The 19,395-nt window shown below is 39.3% G+C and overlaps 2 protein-coding genes across 5 annotated transcripts in view; both read left to right on the forward strand.

Moving 5' to 3' along the window:
• Positions 1–19,395, forward strand: part of jbug (filamin-type immunoglobulin domains fbug) — a 272,164-nt gene that overhangs the window by 83,196 nt on the left and 169,573 nt on the right. For 3 of the 4 annotated variants that reach the window (XM_072300607.1, XM_072300594.1, XM_072300601.1), the window contains 2 exons: positions 6,017–6,343; positions 13,159–13,326. In XM_072300607.1, coding sequence (XP_072156708.1) covers positions 6,017–6,343; positions 13,159–13,326 — 495 coding nt within the window. The remainder of the gene's footprint in view (positions 1–6,016; positions 6,344–13,158; positions 13,327–19,395) is intronic. The other variant, XM_072300598.1, reaches the window with a different exon arrangement.
• The window catches only part of LOC109042783 (GTP-binding protein Di-Ras2), a 504,879-nt gene that overhangs the window by 48,557 nt on the left and 436,927 nt on the right, over positions 1–19,395 (forward strand). The gene's annotated exons all lie outside the window — the stretch shown is intronic.

Here is a 19,395-nt window from a genome sequence, read left to right on the forward strand (position 1 = left end):
CAGAGATTGATTCTACGCCAAAAACAAGCCACACTGTCCAAACCGGATGTAAACTGGACAATTTTTCAGCAATAGGCAGAGGTTGAAACATTTTTCTAATGCTCTTTTCAATAAATCCCCACGCCGAATGTGATTGCCGTATCAAACCAAACTCTTAAAAAAAAACTCTTAAACAGTGCCCTTTCAACAAAAAAAATAAAAAAATCTGCTGTACTCGAAAACTGGAGTATGCGGAGCCCTTTTCTTCCACATTAAGATGCGTTTTACCGAACACTTCCGAGAGGCGCTCATCGGGAGGGAGTAGTAAGTTTTGGACACGAATCAGTATTTTTCTTTCTGAAGCATAAGAGACCAAATCCATGGTGAAACAGACAAATAGAGAAATAAATAGATTACCTTTTTTCAGGTGGGTTTCAATGATCTGAGCCGGACCTTGATATTTTTAAGAACACTATTTTGCCTCGGTGCATGGCAATTTTCTAGAGTTAATTTTGAATGACAAAAGACGAATACACGGAAAGTTGAAACTTCTCCTTTCTTGAAAATAAATGTTCTGATGAGTAACAACTGATTTTAAACGTTCGTAAAAACATCATGGTCCGGCTCAAATCATTGAAATCCACCTGAAAAAAGGTTATCCATTTTTTTTTCTATTTAACTGTTTCTCCATGGGTTTACTTTCTTATGCTTCAGGAAGAAGAATACTGATTCGTGTCCAAAACTTACTACTCCCGCCCAATGAGCGCCCCTCAGAAATGTTCGGTAAAACGCATCTTAATGTGGAAGGAAAGGGCTCCCCGTACTCCAGTTTTCGAGTACGGCAGATTTTTTTATTTTTTTTATTGAAAGGGCACTGTTTAAGAGTTTTTTTTGGCGGAGAGTTTGTTTTGATACGGCAATCACATTCGGCGTGGGGATTTATTGACAAGAGCATTAGAAAAATGTTTCAACCTCTGCCTATTGCTGAAAAATTATCCAGTTTACATCCGGTTTGGACAGTGTGGCTTGTTTTTTGCGTACAATCAATCTCTGAAATAAAAATATGGGGGTGCCATTTGAAAATTTCGATTTACGGGAGGGGCACCCCCCGCCCCGCGCCTCTCCCGCGGTTTGGGAAAATTTAAAATACGTCAAAAGGTGTCCCCACAATATAAACGAACACGTTTTTTACCGTTTTTCGAAATTCCAACCTGTTTATCAGATATTCCAGGTGGCTCCTTTTTTGTGACACACTCTGTAGATTACATTTTGTAGCTTCATTTCAATCAAATATGCAGATTTTTAGAAATTGAAAAAAATTAAGGAATCATTGAGAACAAAAATTACCAAAGATTGAAAAATCCAAGAAAAGAATAAAAAAACAAAATACAAAAGAAAAATTCACAAATAAAGATACCTAACAAAAAAAATAATAAAAATCGAAAAGAAGGAAAACAAGAAAAATTTAGGAAAACAGAAAAGAGTAAAAAAACAGAAAAGAAAAGATAAAAAAGTAAGAAAAATGAGATAAAATGAACAAAAAACTTCTTCAAAGATTAGTGACATGATGTGGTAAAGGAGCTTACCCATTATTTTTAATGCAATGTAGAGGCAAATAATGCTACATAATCTAATCTATAACAAAGTTCTGTGAACATTATGGTCTGACATACAATAATCACTTTAAAAGAAATTAAATACATGAATTTATCCAGGATCCGAAATCTGCAGGGGACCAACAGTTTTACTTATTTTCAAAAAGCATGACATAGGATCTTGATGTTCCCACTCATTCCCCCATTTTGGACCACTGTGCCATGAAAATTTGTAAAGCTGAACACAATGTCATGCATTGAGGATCATTAAGAACATTGTTAGTCATGAGCTCTGCAGGAGACCAACAGATTCACTTCCATTTTTAAAAAGTTTAACAAAGAATTCTGATTTGTTAACGATTTCCTCCCATTTTGGACCACTAAGCAGCCGAAATCGTTGAAACTGAACGCAGTTATACATATGCAAAGGGGCCCATTAAGAACATTTACAGCCAAAACCTATCAAGGATGTAACTTTTTCGTCCATTTTTCCCGCCTTTTTGCTGTAAAAATGCTGTCCAGAATGATGGCGATTTGGCAACTTTGCCCCCCTCCCCCCCTATTTCTCAAAAACCGTGCGTACGCTCAAGCTAAAATTTTTGGCTGAAAAACTCGAACACAAGGAAAGAAGAGTATCAAAAACCTGAGGTATTGTATTATGGAAAGTTCAGTTGAAACAGTGAATGGCCCAAGCGTGGATTATTTCTTAAAACCCCTAGTTACAGCCCTTTAAATTATGTTCCACTCAATTTCAATGACATATTCAGAATCTACGTATAAATTGATTTAACTTGATTAATTAACTTGATTTAGTTTTAAATTGATTTTTTGGAACGTATCTGTATTGAGAGTCAGCATAAAGAGTCAAAGAAGGAGAAGTCGAGAACATAAAAGTAGCTTTTTTGAGTAACGTTAAAATTCACCTCATTTTTGCGGGTGAATATCTCGCGAACGGAGAGGCGGAGGGGAAAATTCTTTTGATTGGTCTCTTGGAATGTTGTAAAGACTCCGTATATATTTTTCAGTCAAATCCGAGAGGACTGGCCACCGGATCTGGTTGAGTTTACGAGGAATGACTTAAAACTTTTCGCCTCTCAAGGTGCTATAATTTTGATCATTAACAAACACTAACAAACAAACAAACAAACTCACAAACAAACGCTATTGCACCTGAAAATCGGGAAACGTCAATTCTTTATCCTTTCCGTTGCCAGACTAGGAATATTGAAAGCCGCGGCTGAAGCAGACTCTGTGGTTAACATGCTATAATTATAGTCAGTGTTCTCAATAATAAATAGCATACATATACTACATACTTGACCCACACGGAAAAAATGATATTGCTGTTTTAACAATTTTGTAGTTAAAAAAAGTGCCCGACATGTTTCAATTTAGATTTTACAATAAAAAAATGCTAATTTAACTACTCCCAGGGTTAAGTTAGCTTTACTATTCTGCCGTGCAACGCAAAAACGCCGTAAACGCCATTTTACATTTTTTGGAAATAATGTATCATAGCAGAAAAACTTGTGTACCTTGGGACAGTGTTTCTACAGGATTCTTTTGCAAATACTATCGAGAACTTGACCTGAAAATTTGAGGTGCATGGGTAAAACAGCTTTTATTTTAGAAAGTGTTAATTTCCAAAAAACAAGGGAACATCTTGATGGATTTACGGCGTTTTTGCCAAAGACATTGAATAGAGTAGACCGTGCACTGTGAAATGGAGCGGTGGCCACTTCTCTTCCATTCGCATGCCGCACCGACCGATGAGTGCGGGACACCGAAACGGCACCGGTGAGGTGAGTGAGCCCCAGCCGTCCCCAGCTCTCGGTAAACGAACAATGCGCTTAAACGAGGTTGGCACCGTTCGGCTCCGAAATCTTTAATTATTAATTGATTGGTGCGAATATTTTTGGCTGATGTGTTCTTTAATTATAATCAAATGTTTCTGTGTGAAGATGTGTTTTAGTTTTCATGATTAAACACCACACAACTCTCAATTTATGGTATCCTTACATGAGCAAATTCTTGATGAACCAGGCGAGAGACAAGAATGATTATGTCCCGATGATAATTTTTAAACTTTGACTACATTTAGCCTTAAGGAACTACTATTTTTGGTTCATTTGTTTTATTACCTATCTACACAGGAAACTAATACACGACACAACAACGGATCATGAACTAATGGTACATTTTGTTCTTCCTAAAATGAGCCAGAAATAACAGTTCTTCATTGAAAATTGTAGTCAACTTAGTGTCTTCAATTTCAAAATTGTGTTGTTCCAGTTTGTGATATTTATTTGTGATAAATGTAATATTAAGTAAATGCCCTCAGCATTTTGTTGAAAACATAGCATAAGTGCTGTGTTTTTTTCAATTTTATAGAGGAAAGTAAGAACATGATAAAAACTCATTTCATAGAATCCACTGCACTGCAATGTGCAGAAAAATTGAGGCACTGGGTGCAAGAATGGCACTTCTTGGTTGCGGTGGTTCAAAATCTCTACTGATATTTCATCAGTGAAGGAAATTCATGGATTTCGTTGAAATTTCTACTGAGTTATTTTTCATGATTCTGCAATTTTCTGTGAAAAAAATCCTTGAAATTTACCATTAGAAACTACTTATCTAAATAAATATGAGCGACCTAGATTCTGGAACATCGTTAAAAAGAGGTGCCCTTTTCGAGCTCAGCGACTTAATCACAGAGCTGCCTAAAAATGCAAAGGAATTAAGAGCAATTACTTACCCATACTTTTTGAAAATAAACAGTATCCACGATCGCCAGTCATAAACAAGTGACTGAAGTATTGATTTTGAAATTTTTGAGCAGATTAAATAACATTAAGTTGCGACTTGCAAATTAGTTTGATAATAAGGCTTGAACATTATCTTTTTCAGTGGAATAATCTTAAATCTTGGTACTTTGAAACTGCCGAAATCGTTGCCCCTCTTTTTCAGCTTTTCATCAAATCTGTCTCTTAGATCAAGATAGACAATAGCTTTAAGTAACTCTCTCGTAACTTTTGTATGCCTTTTTATGTACAATATCCATAACATTATTCCTCGTTTTTACCCTTGATTTATATGATTGACCTCATTTTAAATCCTTTTTGTACCTTTTACAAAATTACTTCTTATCCACGCCGTCATCTTTACAAGCTGCACGCATTATAAGAACATCCGTCTGATACGCAGGTCACTTTCCTCATATTTTCAATTATGAAGCGTTTTTTCCAGTCAGTAATGACTGTAGAGAAACGAAAATTGTTCAGAGTAATAGTAAATTTCATGCCATTAACATGTGGTCCTTGTAAATTTTGCCGAAAAATGAAGTGGAAACGAGTAATTCGCGAAAATCCGAGCGCTCAACTAATTTTTCCAAGTACGCGCAACGCCGGCTCATGCTGCGTGGGGCTCAGTCGCGAGCTCCCACCCCGCCCGCCCATTACGGAGTCCCGCCGAAGTGGCCTCGCTCAGCTGACACGGCGGAGATAGGGAGTGCACGGTCTACTCTATTCAATGTCTTCGGTTTTTGCGTAGCACGGCAGTATTCTAAAATGTACATTTGAAACATGTCATACATATTTTTTAATTATTTAATTGTTAAATTAGCAATTCATGGTTTTCCGCGTGATTGACGCCTGTGGAAGCTGGAGCAAGAACTTCAAGCGGATAGCGAAAAACTGGAATTCTGGGGCGTAGTTCATGGCATTGCTTCTTGCAACACAAGAATTCTCAGGCATGGTATTGAAGTAGCTAAGTTTCTCTGATTCCCAAAGGAAGGCAGGAAAGCTTTCTGCAGATATACTTTGCGATTTGTTTGGTCCTATGTAGCACATCCACAAAATGAAGACTCCAGTTATATTTTTATAATTTTTTTTCCTACCAATGGAGATGTTGCATGTGTGAGGAATTTGCAATTTGACTGTTGATTCTTATGTAAAAGTTCGCGAGAAACACGATGACGCTACTGGGTTTCTCTAAAATCAACTCCCAAGCTGGAAAAAAGCTCCAAAGTTAAGGCCAAAATGGAGGGAATATCCCACGCTATCCTGAGAGTCCACCTCTATATCAAGCCAAACTCTCCATGCAAAGATAGGGATGAACAAATACATTAGCAGAGTTGCCATGTTTTCAGTTTTAGAGTCCCCAAATAAAGTGGCATTCCTGTCAATGTATTTGCTCCCTATCTTTGCATGGAGAGTTTGTCTTGATGTAGAGGTGGACTCTCAGGGTAGGGTGGGATATTCACTCCATTTTGGCCTCAACTTGAGAGCTTTTTTTGAGCTTGGGATTTGATTTCAGAGAAAACCAGTGGACCATCGTGTTTTTTTGCGAAATTTTACGTAAGAATCAGTTGTCAAATTGCAAATTCCTCACACATGCAAAGTCTCCATTGCTTTAATTTTCTCATTGTTAAAATTTTATTCCAGAGCTGAAAGTGTCAGGCCAAGCCCTTGATCTGGTTCCAGTTCACAAACTTTCTTCGTTCATCATCTACACAGATGCTCCTCTTGATGCTGTAAATGTTACCATAACAACTCCTTCCAGAATGACTTTACCAGTTAAACTATCGAAAAGTTCACAGCAGGCATACGCATATTTTACCGCCAATGAAATAGGTGAACACTTGATCGATGTGAAGATAAGAGGTGAAAGGATTCCTGGATCACCATTCAAATCTTACGCTTATAATACCCATGCTATCAAAGTTGGAAAAATGCCAGATGGATTCGTGGGTCAACCTGTCGAATTCGAAAGTAAGTTTCCCACAGGCAAAGTCTCCTTTCCTTGAATAATTGCATAGCAACGGCGAATCCCCAAAACCACACATCTTGGTTTAAGGCACTGTAGACCTCCTGCAGCCTGATTGTTGGAATTTTTTGTATGTCGGGACTACATAGATGACGTAGGTTAAGAGGCGGAGCATGACTGGTCGGCTATGTCTTATTGCTGCTGTGTCGTGCCTATGTCGGGTTGAACTCGCGACAAGCTAACGGTACCTCTTTAGTCTCCAACAGTATGTCGTCCATTCCACCTGACAAAGGTACCACAAAGCAGCGATTAGACGTAGCCGACCAATCACGCTCCGCCTATTAACCTGTGTCATCTATGTCGTCCCGACAAACAAAAAATTTCAACAATCAGGCTGCTACCACGCCTCATAAGTCAAGGGGAAAACTATTAAAAGTCATGCCTTGGAACCTTCCGTGATTTTTCCTTTCTTTCCACGACAACTCAATCAGGCCCGGTACTAGACCCCCTTCGATTTGGCTGAAAATTGAAACACGGGGTCTTTACATCCTTCTTAGAGACTGATTTCAAGTGTTTCCCCATCCGACGCCCCATTTGCAAGATATCGACCCCCAAAGATGGAGTGAATGTTAGCGATACTCATAAACGTCCGCCATAACGATTCTCATTTTCTCAACTTCCCTCTTTTTGACTCTCCATAGCAAGACTCTGTACCGCCAATCTCTGTTTTTCTATTTTCTTGTTCTGGCTTGGATTGGTAGGTAAGCCTCCTAGTTTATATATCCCTGTTTCCTCTTTAATATTAGCCAATCCCTACGTAGCCTTCAATCTCGTTTATTCGTAATCGATTTGTTTATTTTTGTTTTTCCATCTTTCATCAATTATTTTTACATTCTTTCTTTCTCTCATACTTGTCATGCATTGTGATACATTTTACTTTCAATTTTATTGTAGTTTATGGTTCGAAATTTTTCATGCGCTGTAGATGAAATTAATACTTTCAAATGCATCAGTGATGTAATAGATCTAATTCAATAATTCCCTGGTCCAGCTGTATTATCTTTCCCTATTCATTTGTGAAAAAGCCGTGCAAAATGCATCTGTGTACCTGTACATATCTCCCTCAAACCCCCCAAAATTACTCAGAATTCCTTCTTATCTGTTAATTTTTCCATTTTTCTCGAAAAGGCTTGATTTTAGAGCAAAACTCCAAATAACCAAATTGAAAGCTCATAAAATTTTTTTACAGACAACACTCTAGCGGTTTTGGCCATGACCCGCGGCAAATCCCAAAATGGGGGGCTTAAAATGTCAAAATATCTCAAATTCCCACGCAAATGACCGTTTCGTCGCAGCTCTCGGTAATGTGAAGGTCGGTAATATCGTAAAGTCGTCTGTCCCTTTAATGACAGAGCATACATTTTTCATTTGAGGGGCGTTCTAACCGCTCGTTGGGGGAGGGGGATAGGGGTCCCAGCAGTACCTACGCTACGAAAACCCTCGAGATCGGCTGCTTCCTTGGAGTAGCGTTATGCATCAAAGTGGGCAGCAAAATGAAAACATGTAGCAATTGTTCTGAGAGTGCATCCATGTGACCTCTCTCGGAAGGTGGCAGGGAGGAGGATGGTACCTTGTTTACTTCTGCTGATGGCGTGAAAGATGACTTCACTTTGCAAGCTCCATCAAAATCAAACCAATTTTAAGCAAACACTGGGATAGTTTTGCATTTTTCCGAGTCGAACTATCTTGATAACTATTCCAAGATCTCTTCATATAGGTCAGTCATTCCCAGAACGAAAATGAAAAACTTCTGCGCATGACGTCAGTATTGCTGGCGGGAAAACCAGAAAGCTGGGAATCAATGCTTCTTTTTGAGGAGAAGGCTAAATTTTATTGATGAATCATTTAAATTACTTACATTTAAACTGTTTGAAGCTTTTTGAGAGTCGAAAAGAACGTTTAGACATTAGTCTTCAGGGTTTAGACTTGGCCGCATTTACGTTTTTATATTTTTAAACGAATTTTGAAGTTAGCGCTCTACGAGCCATTTTGTGGTCTAGATTGGGTGTGTAAAAATGGCTGATGAAGAGTAAATTGTAAAAATGAAAATAAAACACAAATTCAGCAAAATGGAAACCCTAAACACTAATGTCTAAACGTTCCTTTTGACACTCAGAAAGTTTCAAAGGATTTAAAAGTAAGAAATTAAAATGATTCATTAATAAAAATTAGTAATGCTCCTATGAGAAAAGCATTGTTTCCGACATTTCTGGTTTTCACAGCAGTAATACGACATCTCGATCCAATGGACAAGGGTGACCCCCGAGTGGGGAAATCTGTGCAATGGCTGGCCTATATGTATAGATCTTGAACTATTCGTCAATCAGAGTTCATTTGCGAGACACAGGTGTATTTATGATCCTTCTTCAATACGCCCATAACATTAATAAAAACGTGCTTTTCAATACAAAGAGAGGCATCTATCAAAGAGTGATTAATGTCAACTCTGTTGCAAGTAAGTTAGGACTTGATACGTGCCATGATTTACTTAATTTACATACGTTTTTAGGTTGTAACACAAACAGTTTCCTCTTAAATTGAAAAAGTAAGTATTGTCATAACTTCAGAAAAATCAATAGTTTGTTCCAAGTTTCAAGTTTCTTGGTCAATCTACTGAATGATCGCTTTTCTAGAGGAATTTGTTGGTTGTGTGTACTTTTCTTTAAAAAAATCTGATTACTAATAATCGACTGCTACGGTTCCAGCTTATCTCAAGAATATATGCAGCGATGACAACATGAAGCCTCAGTAGCACGGATTTGAGTTTGCCACTGCCTTGTAGAAGTTCAAGGCGTTTAACGCCATACCCCTCCATAAAAGCGGCAAATCACCAGTGCTAAATTTTGACCAATGGTCACATAACTTCACCGGAAATACCACTACCAGAGGAGCACAGGTGGAAATTGCTCAATACCAGAGCATTCGAGTTTGACAGGATCGCTTGAGAAATGATGCCAAAACCTCCCAATGACCTTTTACAAAGCGAAAGTGAAACAGACATTTTTGGGGAGGGAGGACACCATCGGCAATTTAGCCCCCCTTCCCCTCGTTAAATTATATTATTGCGAGCGTGTCAATGACAAGTCCTGAAAGTTGCCTTATGAAGAGGATTTTTTGCGTTTATTTAACTTTAATCGTGATTAGGGGAAGGCCAAGGGAGGGGAGGATTTAGCCCCCTCTCCCGTACCACCTCCCTCGGAAGGTCACATACAGGGTGTTCGAAAAGTCCCCTCCCCCCCCTCTAACTTTTGACCTAATTGAGGTAGAGATTTGAAACTTGGAGGGTGTTCCTAGATAAAAGGGAGCTACTTTTTGACCCCCCCCCCCCAAAATTTTTGGGGGCCCCATTTTGGGGGGGTTACGGACCCTAACTTTTAATTTTCAAATGGGAAGACCCCCTTTGTGATACCTCGTTCAAAAGAGCATAAAAAAAGAAAATTTTTCGCGCAAACCGGAAGTCATTATCTCAAACCGTTTCAAAATGGCGGCCGGTCAAAGTTCCAAATGGCCGGAAATTGGCACCTCTGCTATTTGCACATGGATTTGCTTGAAACTCGGTATTTTGGGGTATTTTGGCACGAAAAAAACGAATTTAACGTTAGATTTTCAAAAAACCCTAATTTTTCAAAATGGCGACCGGTTTAGGCTCAAAAAGGCCGAAAATTTGACAAACTCGATTTTTTTGCCAATGGATTCACCTGAAATTCGGTATCGGGGGGTATTTTGACCCGAGAATAACGAATTCAACGTTAGATTTTTAAAAAAAACCTAATTTTTCAAAATGGCCGCCGATTAAAGTACAAAATGGTCAACAATTGGCCACCTCGACTTTTTGCCGATAGATTCGCCTGAAACTCGGTGTTTGAGGGTATCTAGGTGGGAGACAAACGAATTCAACGTTACTCCACCGAGTTTCAGGTGAATCTATCGGCAAAAAGTCGAGGTTACCCATTGTTGACCATTTTGAAATTTAATCGGCGGCCATTTTGAAAAATTAGGGTTTGTTTAAAAATCTAACGTTGAATTCGTTATTCTCGGGTCAAAATACCCCCCAATACTGAATTTCAGGTGAATCCATTGGCAAAAAAATCGAGTTTGTCAAATTTTCGGCCTTTTTGAGCCTAAACCGGTCGCCATTTTGAAAAACTAGGGTTTTTTGAAAATCTAACGTTAAATTCGTTTTTATCGTGCCAAAATACCCCTAAATACCGAGTTTCAAGCAAATCCATGTGCAAATAGCAGAGGTGCCAATTTTCGGCCATTTGGAACTTTGACCGGCCGCCATTTTGAAACGGTTTGAGATAATGACTTCCGGTTTGCGCGAAAAATTTTCTTTTTTTATGCTCTTTCGAACGAGGTATCACAAAGGGGGTCTTCCCATTTGAAAATTAAAAGTTAGGGTCCGTAACCCCCCCAAAATGGGGCCCCCAAAAATTTTGGGGGGGGGGTCAAAAAGTAGCTCCCTTTTATCTAGGAACACCCTCCAAGTTTCAAATCTCTACCTCAATTAGGTCAAAAGTTAGAGGGGGGGGGGAGGGGACTTTTCGAACACCCTGTAGATGCACTCTCGGAACGAACGCTACCTACTTGTTTTCATTTTGCCGCCCATTTTTGCGCTACTTCAAGGAAACGGCCGATTTCGACGATTTTTGAAAGTTGAATACTGGTTGACCCTCCCCCACAAGGGGTGAGACTGTCCTTCGAATGAAAAAGGTATGCTCTATCATTATAGGGATAGACAATTTTGCGACATTACCAACCTGGTCCGCGTTATTGGCGAGAAATCGCGGCGAAACGGTAATTTGCGCAGGAATTTGAGGTATTTTGACACTTTAAGCCACCTCATCTTGGGATTGCTGCGGGTCATGGCCCAAGTCACTCACAAATTTTCGGTGACGAAATTTCACGAACTTTCAGATTGGTTATTTGGAGTTTTGCTCTAAAATTAAGCCTTTTCGAAAAAAATGGGAAAATTCGTTGAAAAGTCATAATTCTGAGCAGCTTTGGGGGGTTAAGGGGGACTTACTCTCTCTCACCACGATAAAATTCGTGTAAACAAAAATTCTTATTTTTCTAGTCGAGAGCTTCGAAAAAAGCACCCTCTTCTAGGGTATTCAGTTTTCCGGCGACCATCTCAAAACCTTGCTCCCCGGGCTTTTTCTCATTTCTTTTGGTCCCCAAAAAGTAATTCTGAAGTTTCAGCACCATAGTTGAAGTACACACTTTCCCCCAAAGCGATGACAATTTCGGGAGCAATTACAATGGTTCTAATGGGGAGAAAATAGGCCGATTCGGGGAACTACGTTTATCGGCTGTAAAATGCGGCGAAATGATTTCAGACCTGACCGTCTCTTGGTATGTCATCCAGAGGCCTATTTTGAACGAGAAAATTCCACTTTTGACCCAGAGATGGGGGTAGGGTGGGTCACGGCGCAGTTAGTTTTGAGGCGCTGCGCGCAGCAAGATAATCGCTTTTGACAGTTTTTCATCAACCTCAAAACAGGTCCTCCGAAGCTAAGGAGGTTGATATATCTCACAAATGTAATAAAATAATGTACAAGAAGTGTTTTCATCTTTTCAGAACCATTTTCGACCATTTACACTGTTGCCAAATTTACTCGAACCTGGAAGGAAATTAGTGTATATCATGTTCTGCACTTGAGAGATTTTGGCAGCAGTGTAAATGGTCGAAAATGGTTCTGAAAAGATGAAAACACTTCTTGTACATTATTTTATTACATTTGTGAGATATATCAACCTCCTTAGCTTCGGAGGACCTGTTTTGAGGTTGATGAAAAACTGTCAAAAGCGATTATCTTGCTGCGCGCAGCGCCTCAAAACTAACTGCGCCGTGACCCACCCTACCCCCATCTCTGGGTCAAAAGTGGAATTTTCTCGTTCAAAATAGGCCTCTGGATGACATACCAAGAGACGGTCAGGTCTGAAATCATTTCGGCGCATTTTACAGCCGAAAAACGTAGTTCCCCGAATCGGCCTATTTTCTCCCCATTAGAACCATTGTAATTGCTCCCGAAATTGTCATCGCTTTGGGGGAAAGTGTGTACTTCAACTATGGTGCTGAAACTTCAGAATTACCTTTTGGGGACCAAAAGGAATGAGAAAAAGCCCGGGGAGCAAGGTTTTGAGATGGTTGCCTGAAAACGGAACACCCAACCCTCCTCACCATCTTGAAGATGAGTTATGTGTGTGTGAAGAAGTTACTCCTTGCTGGCCCACGGTCTTTGCCGTCGTGCACCCCGAAGTTGGATCGTGCTCCTTAACTTCGAACTATTCTACATTCTGTATTCAACATTCTATATTTCCGCAAGCTCAGCAGCCGTCTGCAGCGAACGGTAGGTCTTATCAAAGACTAGCAGACGCTGCAGAGCTCGGGTATTCGAAACACGGCCATGCCTCCATCGAGTTGGATTGTGTTGTTTCAATCTCCTCTGCCAAGTAGCTCTGGCAGTTGCGCACATTACGAGTGATCCCCGATTTTTTCACAACCCAGTCGAACAGTGCAGACGGATCACCTCGAAGGGTCTGAGTATTTGAGTGACATAGTCATCCATGGTCACAATGACTGATATTTGTGTGTCCTCAAATATCAGTCACCTCCAGGGATTGATTTGGGGACCTCAGTGTTGGCAGTGAACTGCTGAACCACCACACCACTGCAGCTGACATTATGCCCCATCTTATTTTAATCCTTTTTATCATTTATTGTATGAGACTTTAGCATTTATTCCTTTCTTTATAGTCGACGGGTCTGGAGCTGGCTCTGGTAATCTAGAAATTCTTGTGAATGGTGGGCACGTTACAAGTTTTGTAAGAAATCTAGGAAGCCAGAAATTTCTAGCTTCTTTCGTCCCTCATGAAGCTGTTGTCCACCACATCGAAATGAAATTTAACAACGAGTCTGTACCAAGTAAGATTCTATTCCTTCATATTCCTCTTTAGTTCTACTGCATTGATACAGTTGACCCTCCATTATTTTGTTGTCGTTTCAGGGGCATTTTATGCCGAGGGTTAATTTGTGAATGTGTATTTGTGGCATTTTTTAGAATATTATTCAGACTCGTAGAGCTTTGATGGTAGATACAACATACATGCTCAGCACTGGCGATTTTTATGCAATAGGTCATGCTATTGATAATTTTCTACCATGGCAGTAACCTTCGGAATTGTGGCAAATGGTTCATTTTATTTCTGGATCATTTTTTCTCATAATTTCTTTTTTTTTTTTTAACCCTGCTCTGAAAAATCAGTGTTTCTGAACTTTAGAGGAGTGGCATGTACCGGTATGTAAGGGGCATGTAAACCGGGATTAGACTTGTACTAGGTGACACAGCATTTTATGTAGTTTCATAATCGGTAAAGATATATTGAGGTTTTTGTGCAGTTTACAGAGATAAACGAAGATTTGTGGCTCTGTGCACCACGGTTCTAATTTACTTTTCACTGATCAAAAATCATTACAGCTCTCCATTTGAGTTTTATTACATCTATTACATTCTCGCCCTACTATTATAATGCACTGAATCTGAAATTGAACTCAGATTTTCATAAAATAATCATCCGTCGAAATCAACTCCATTTTTCTATAGTCGCGCTAAAAATAACAAGCGTTGAAGCAATGGCTAAGCGGATGATAGAATTTTTTTTTTTTTTGCGTGTGAGTTTTTTGTCTTCTATTCCTTTATTGATAGATTCGGGATCTACAGCCATCTATAGATAAGTGTGGTTACAAAAAGAAATGAGAATAGGAGAAGTAGGGAAGTTTTTTTGTTTTTGTATTTATGCTAAGGGTATATTAGGGAGTTAGGAAAAGGGATAAATGAATAAAGTGCCCATACAGTCCATCACCAACTTCCCGCTAAGAGGCTCGACATAGCGACTTTCTATAGCCCACTTGACTGAGCCCTGGAAAACAAAAACCAAGGGAACAATCAGGACAGAATATTTAGGTAGGGATTTCAGAGGTTGTAGGAAAGACCAGTGGGTGAGGAGTGGAGGGTGATGATTAAGTCATAAGGATAGGTTATTGGTAGTTGAGAAATTATTGATAATTTTATACTTAGATTGGGAGGGTTTAACAAGTAAAGAGGCGATGTTGTAGGGAGGGAAATATCTTAGGTTTATTAAGTCTTGGATAATTTGTTCTGAGCTTTAAGTTTTCCACATTGGAAGAGGATATGGTTTAGGTCACTCAGTATACCACACTCGCACGTATCTGTATCTTTCAGGTTTATTCGATTTAGGTGGGAAGGGAATAATCCATGGCTGATTCTCATTCTTATTATGTCCTTGATTGATGACCTATTCCAATAGAATTTATGAAACCAAGGTTTTTTGGTGATTTTTGATAGAATTTGTATTAGTTTTTAGCCTTTCCAAGCACAGGAAATCCAATCTAAATTCCATTCAATGAACATATTGTTTTTTATTAACGGTATCAACGAGCTTGTTAACCTGTTTCTAATTCTTGCATTTTCAGAAACTACATTGTCTCCTGATCACGCAGTTATTTTTTCAGGTTTTTTCAAGTCGTTTTTCCCTCCGAAAACGACTTTTGAAGTTCGAAATTTTAAAATACTGCGTTTGCCCGCGCTTTAGCGGCAATCCAATATGGCGCCGGAATTACCTCTTGGCTTCTCGCCACACATTCGATGGACCGAGAGCTCGCCGAAAGAATTTCTACGGGAAAGATCTAAAAATGCCACCATTTTTTTTCGATGTCTTTTTTATTGATGATTGAAGATCGGTCGGTCTGGCAGGTCATATCAGTGATGTTCAATGGCCATATGACTTCAAATTTCAAAAAAATTTACCTAAATTTAACTGGAGAGATCTATGCATGAAATTTCACCATCATGTAGAATTTTATGTCCATAACGCAAATGAATCGGTCTGGCAGTCGAAATCGGTGTCAAAATGGCCGCCAGACCAATTTAAAATTTGAAAAAATGTCCGAAATTTAACCGGAAAGATCTATAGATGAAACTAGTCTTATTTTATCAGAAAAATTGTCACAAATCGATATTGCTTGGTCTGGCAGTCGATATCGGTGACTAAAGGCTTGCCAGACCGTTCTATAGCAGTAAAAATTGCATTTTAATTGCTAACGGGGTACTAATGGATGGGTGGGTTTTGAAAGGGGTGCATGAGTACGGTTTCGGCCTTTCGTCAAAATTTAATCCCTAAAGTAAAAATGAAGTGGTCTGGCAGTCGAAGACGGTGACAAAATGGCCGCCAGACCAATTTAAATTTGAAAAAAAATTTCCGAAATTTTAACCGGGAAGATCTATAGATGAAACTAGTCTTATTTTATCGGAAAAATTGTCACGAATCGATATCGCGTGGTCTGGCAGTCGATACCGGTGACGAATGGCTTGCCAGACTGACCTAAAGTTGGAAAATTGCATTGTAATTTATATGTAATGAGGTACCAATGCATGCGTGAGTAATTGAAACGCTGTGTGAACTTGGTTTCGGTCATTCTTTAGAATTTAATTCCTGAAATGAAAATGGCTGGGTCTGGCGTCTGAATCAATTGACATTCTGGTCACCTTTCAAATTTAAAATTTTTAAAAAAAAAATTCGAAATTTTAACCGGAAAGATCTACTGATGAAACCAGTCTCATTTCATTGGAAAAATAGTCACGAAACGATATTTCTCGGTCGGGCAGTCGATATCGGTAACCAAAGGCTTGCCAGACCGTCCCAAAGTAGAAAAATTGCATTTTAATTGATATTGGGGTACGAATGGATGGGTGAGTTTTAAAAGGGCTGCATGAGTACGGTTTCCGCCATTCGTCAGAATTTGATCCCTGAAGTAAAACTGACTCGGTCAAGCAGTCTAAAGTGATGATCGAATGGTCGCCAGACCAATTTAAATTTTGAAAATTTTCCGAAATTTCAACCGGAATGATCTATGAAATGGGACCAGTCTCATTTTATCGGAAAAATCATCACAAATCACTATTCCTGGGCCTGGCGGTCAGTTTCGATGACTAAACGGTTGCCAAACCGTCCTGAAGAGCTTTCATTTTGCATTTTAATTGATCATTGATGGCTTCGACGCATTCGATGTCCCTCCGAACGCCCTTCAACTCATTGATATCAACGAATTTTTTGTCTCACTTGGAAAAGATCTCACCTGTGTACTGCCGGGTTTTCACACTTTTACAGGGTGTGACACCACGTCAAGCTCTTCTAAGAAGGGCAAGGCAGTACCATTTAAGGTTTTGGAAAAAACCCTCATTTTGTTGAGTTAATGCGAAGACTTTGGAACGAACGATTGCCAGATTTTCTTGGGTAGTGAAATCGCTGAAAGTTTTGTATGCTCTCTCTACGGGTTTCCAAAATGTCTCTGAGTGAATGATGTGCGGTATTTTAAGTTCGATAATGCCTTCATGCCGAAAACACTTGAATGAACCTCTACTGAAAACGGTTGCGGTCTTTGATTCTTTATCAATACCCCCCTATCAATTTAGTGTGGTGCAGCATTTATCAAGCTTGCGTGTGGCTCAGAGCTGAAAAAGTGGATTCCTACTTTTTGAACCCTGAGGAGTACAGATGGAAAATTGTGGACATCAGCACTTACCAGCCTACCTGGTTTGATAAAGATTTTGCTCCCCCTGTTGTTCTTGATGCGATGGCTGATGGAAATGATTCAGGTGCTATTTTTTTTCAAAATTAAGATTTTTGTATAATATTTCATTGTACTGAATTTAAGAAAGTAGTAATTTTTAAAAATTGGTCCGTATTTACAAGGATAACCTTCGATTTTTTTTAGAGGAAGGAGAGGGGGGGGTGGTTTTCTTGAGCTTATCAGATACTAAAAGTGAATTCTGAAACTTATTTATATTCAATATGTGTCGAGATGAAAAATTTTTCTTCTGCAGAGGAAGAGAAGATGAAATCAAGGGGCCAAATGTGTTTATTCTATTAAATGAACTTTAGTTTTATGCGTTTTCAACGTACTCTTCTTGGCCATAAGTCGGTCCTATATTTTGCAGCTGAAAAAAGATTAGGATTCAAGAGCAGTTTTTTTTGTTTTTTTTTTGACAATTTTTGCAGTGAACAAGTATATGTAGCTTTAAATAGACAATCGAAAACACAGGAAAATGCGGAAACAAGGCTAAAATATAAAATACAAAGGCAGGACGTTTCGGTACCTTACGGCACCATTATCAACTGCTAAAATAGAATTAAAAATAAAAAAGAAATTAAAATAAAAACCAGCAAACGGCGTTACATGGTGAAATTGCGGTATTGGGCCAATGCCAATTTCACCATGTAATTTCCACCTCCCACCGACCTTCACCAGTGGCGGAGAATTTGCATTTCGGGTTTTAACAGTTAGTTCTCCCAGGATCCTGATAGACAGGGGTTCTTTAACTTGTAATAAACTAGTTTGACATTAGGTGTCAAAAATGAAGGAGCCCTTACAAAATTGGGGCCAAGCAGTCATAACGGGGAGCAGACAAGGCGCTTATTGATCGCTGAATCGTAGAATTCAGAGCGTAGCTCTCAGCCAGTTGAAAAGCAAATTTTCTGCTTTGTAATTTCAACTGCCCAGGACACACCACGGGAAGGTGCCTGCGTTTCGAGTCCCTCTCGAGCCTCCCTGCCACCCAACCATTAGAGGCACATGGAGAAAAATCGTCCATAAAAAATTAAATTAATTCTACCTGTAGAAAATGTCTGATTCTTTTTCGTAACCGCAAGAAAAAATCGGGAAATTCGAGTCCTGGAGGAAGCCAGAAAGCCAATCCTACTGGCCAATGTCATGATGCTGGACGTCAATAATCATATTCTCGCAGGAATTTCTCGATTTTTTCTCGCGGTTACGAAAAAGAATCAGACATTTTCTACAGGTAGAATTAATTTAATTTTTTATGGGCGATTTTTCTCGATATGCCTCTAATGGTTGGGTGGCGGGACGAGAGGGACTCGAAGCGCAGCCACCACCCCATAGTGTGTCGTAGGCAGTTGAAATTACGAAGCAGAAAATTTGCTTTTCAACTGGCTGAGAGCTACGCTCTGAATTCTACGATTCAGCGATCAATAAGCACCTTGTCTGCATCTCGTTATGACTGCTTGGCCGCAATTGTGTAAGGGCTCCATCATTTTTGACACTGAATGTCAAACTAGTTTTTTACAGGTTAACTATAGGTAGTGGCACTCGGTGAGATATCGAGGTCCTTAGGTTTTGACTTCCACCCCACCTAGCGCCCCGCCCCCCCTCCCAAATTTTTCGGAGGTCTGAAAATTTGGGGAAAGAAGGGCTCAAGTATGAGTAATCAACAGTTAAAGTTTGAAGAAATTCTAGGGGAGGGAAGCTGGGCACGAAAAAAGCCGTGTTTGCATCAAGCTCTTTAATGTTGAATACAGTAAGCAATGTGAGATAAGGAATGAGAGATCTGTTCATAGTATAAAAGTTGTAGACATAACATGTATTGAACTATTCTGCATCGCGGGAGATCCTCTTCAGTTGTTTGTAATGATGCTCTCAAAGTCAAAACATGTCGACATTTTTTGCTTTTCCACCGAAAATTCATACCAACGCTTTGGTTTTAAAAATATACCTCATTATCATCCTCACAGAGCACCTAAAGATTCAGTCATTATATTTATTGAGCAATTTTCCAATACCAAAAACTCACTAGAGTAGTTTCCACGGATCTTTTGAAAACCAAACATACCATAAATGTTTGGTTCCTCCTACTTTTTTGCCGAAAATCAGTAATTTGCCGTGTGTACAGGGTGACCCAAAAGTCTTAGGACACCCGTGTAACTTTAGAATGAATTGAGATATAGAGACTTGAAATGTTGACATTACGATTTGAGATATAGAGACTTGAAATGTTGACATTGCTCCTGTGTAATAGTAAACTACTTGTTTGACTCCCCAACATTTTTGGGCCCCCTTTTGGAGGGGGGGGGGGGCTCTGGACCCTAACTTTTTTTGTCAAATGGGAACCCTTTTTCA

This window comes from Bemisia tabaci, chromosome 1 (assembly GCF_918797505.1).
Source record: "Bemisia tabaci chromosome 1, PGI_BMITA_v3".
Classification (NCBI taxonomy): Eukaryota; Metazoa; Arthropoda; class Insecta; order Hemiptera; family Aleyrodidae; genus Bemisia; species Bemisia tabaci.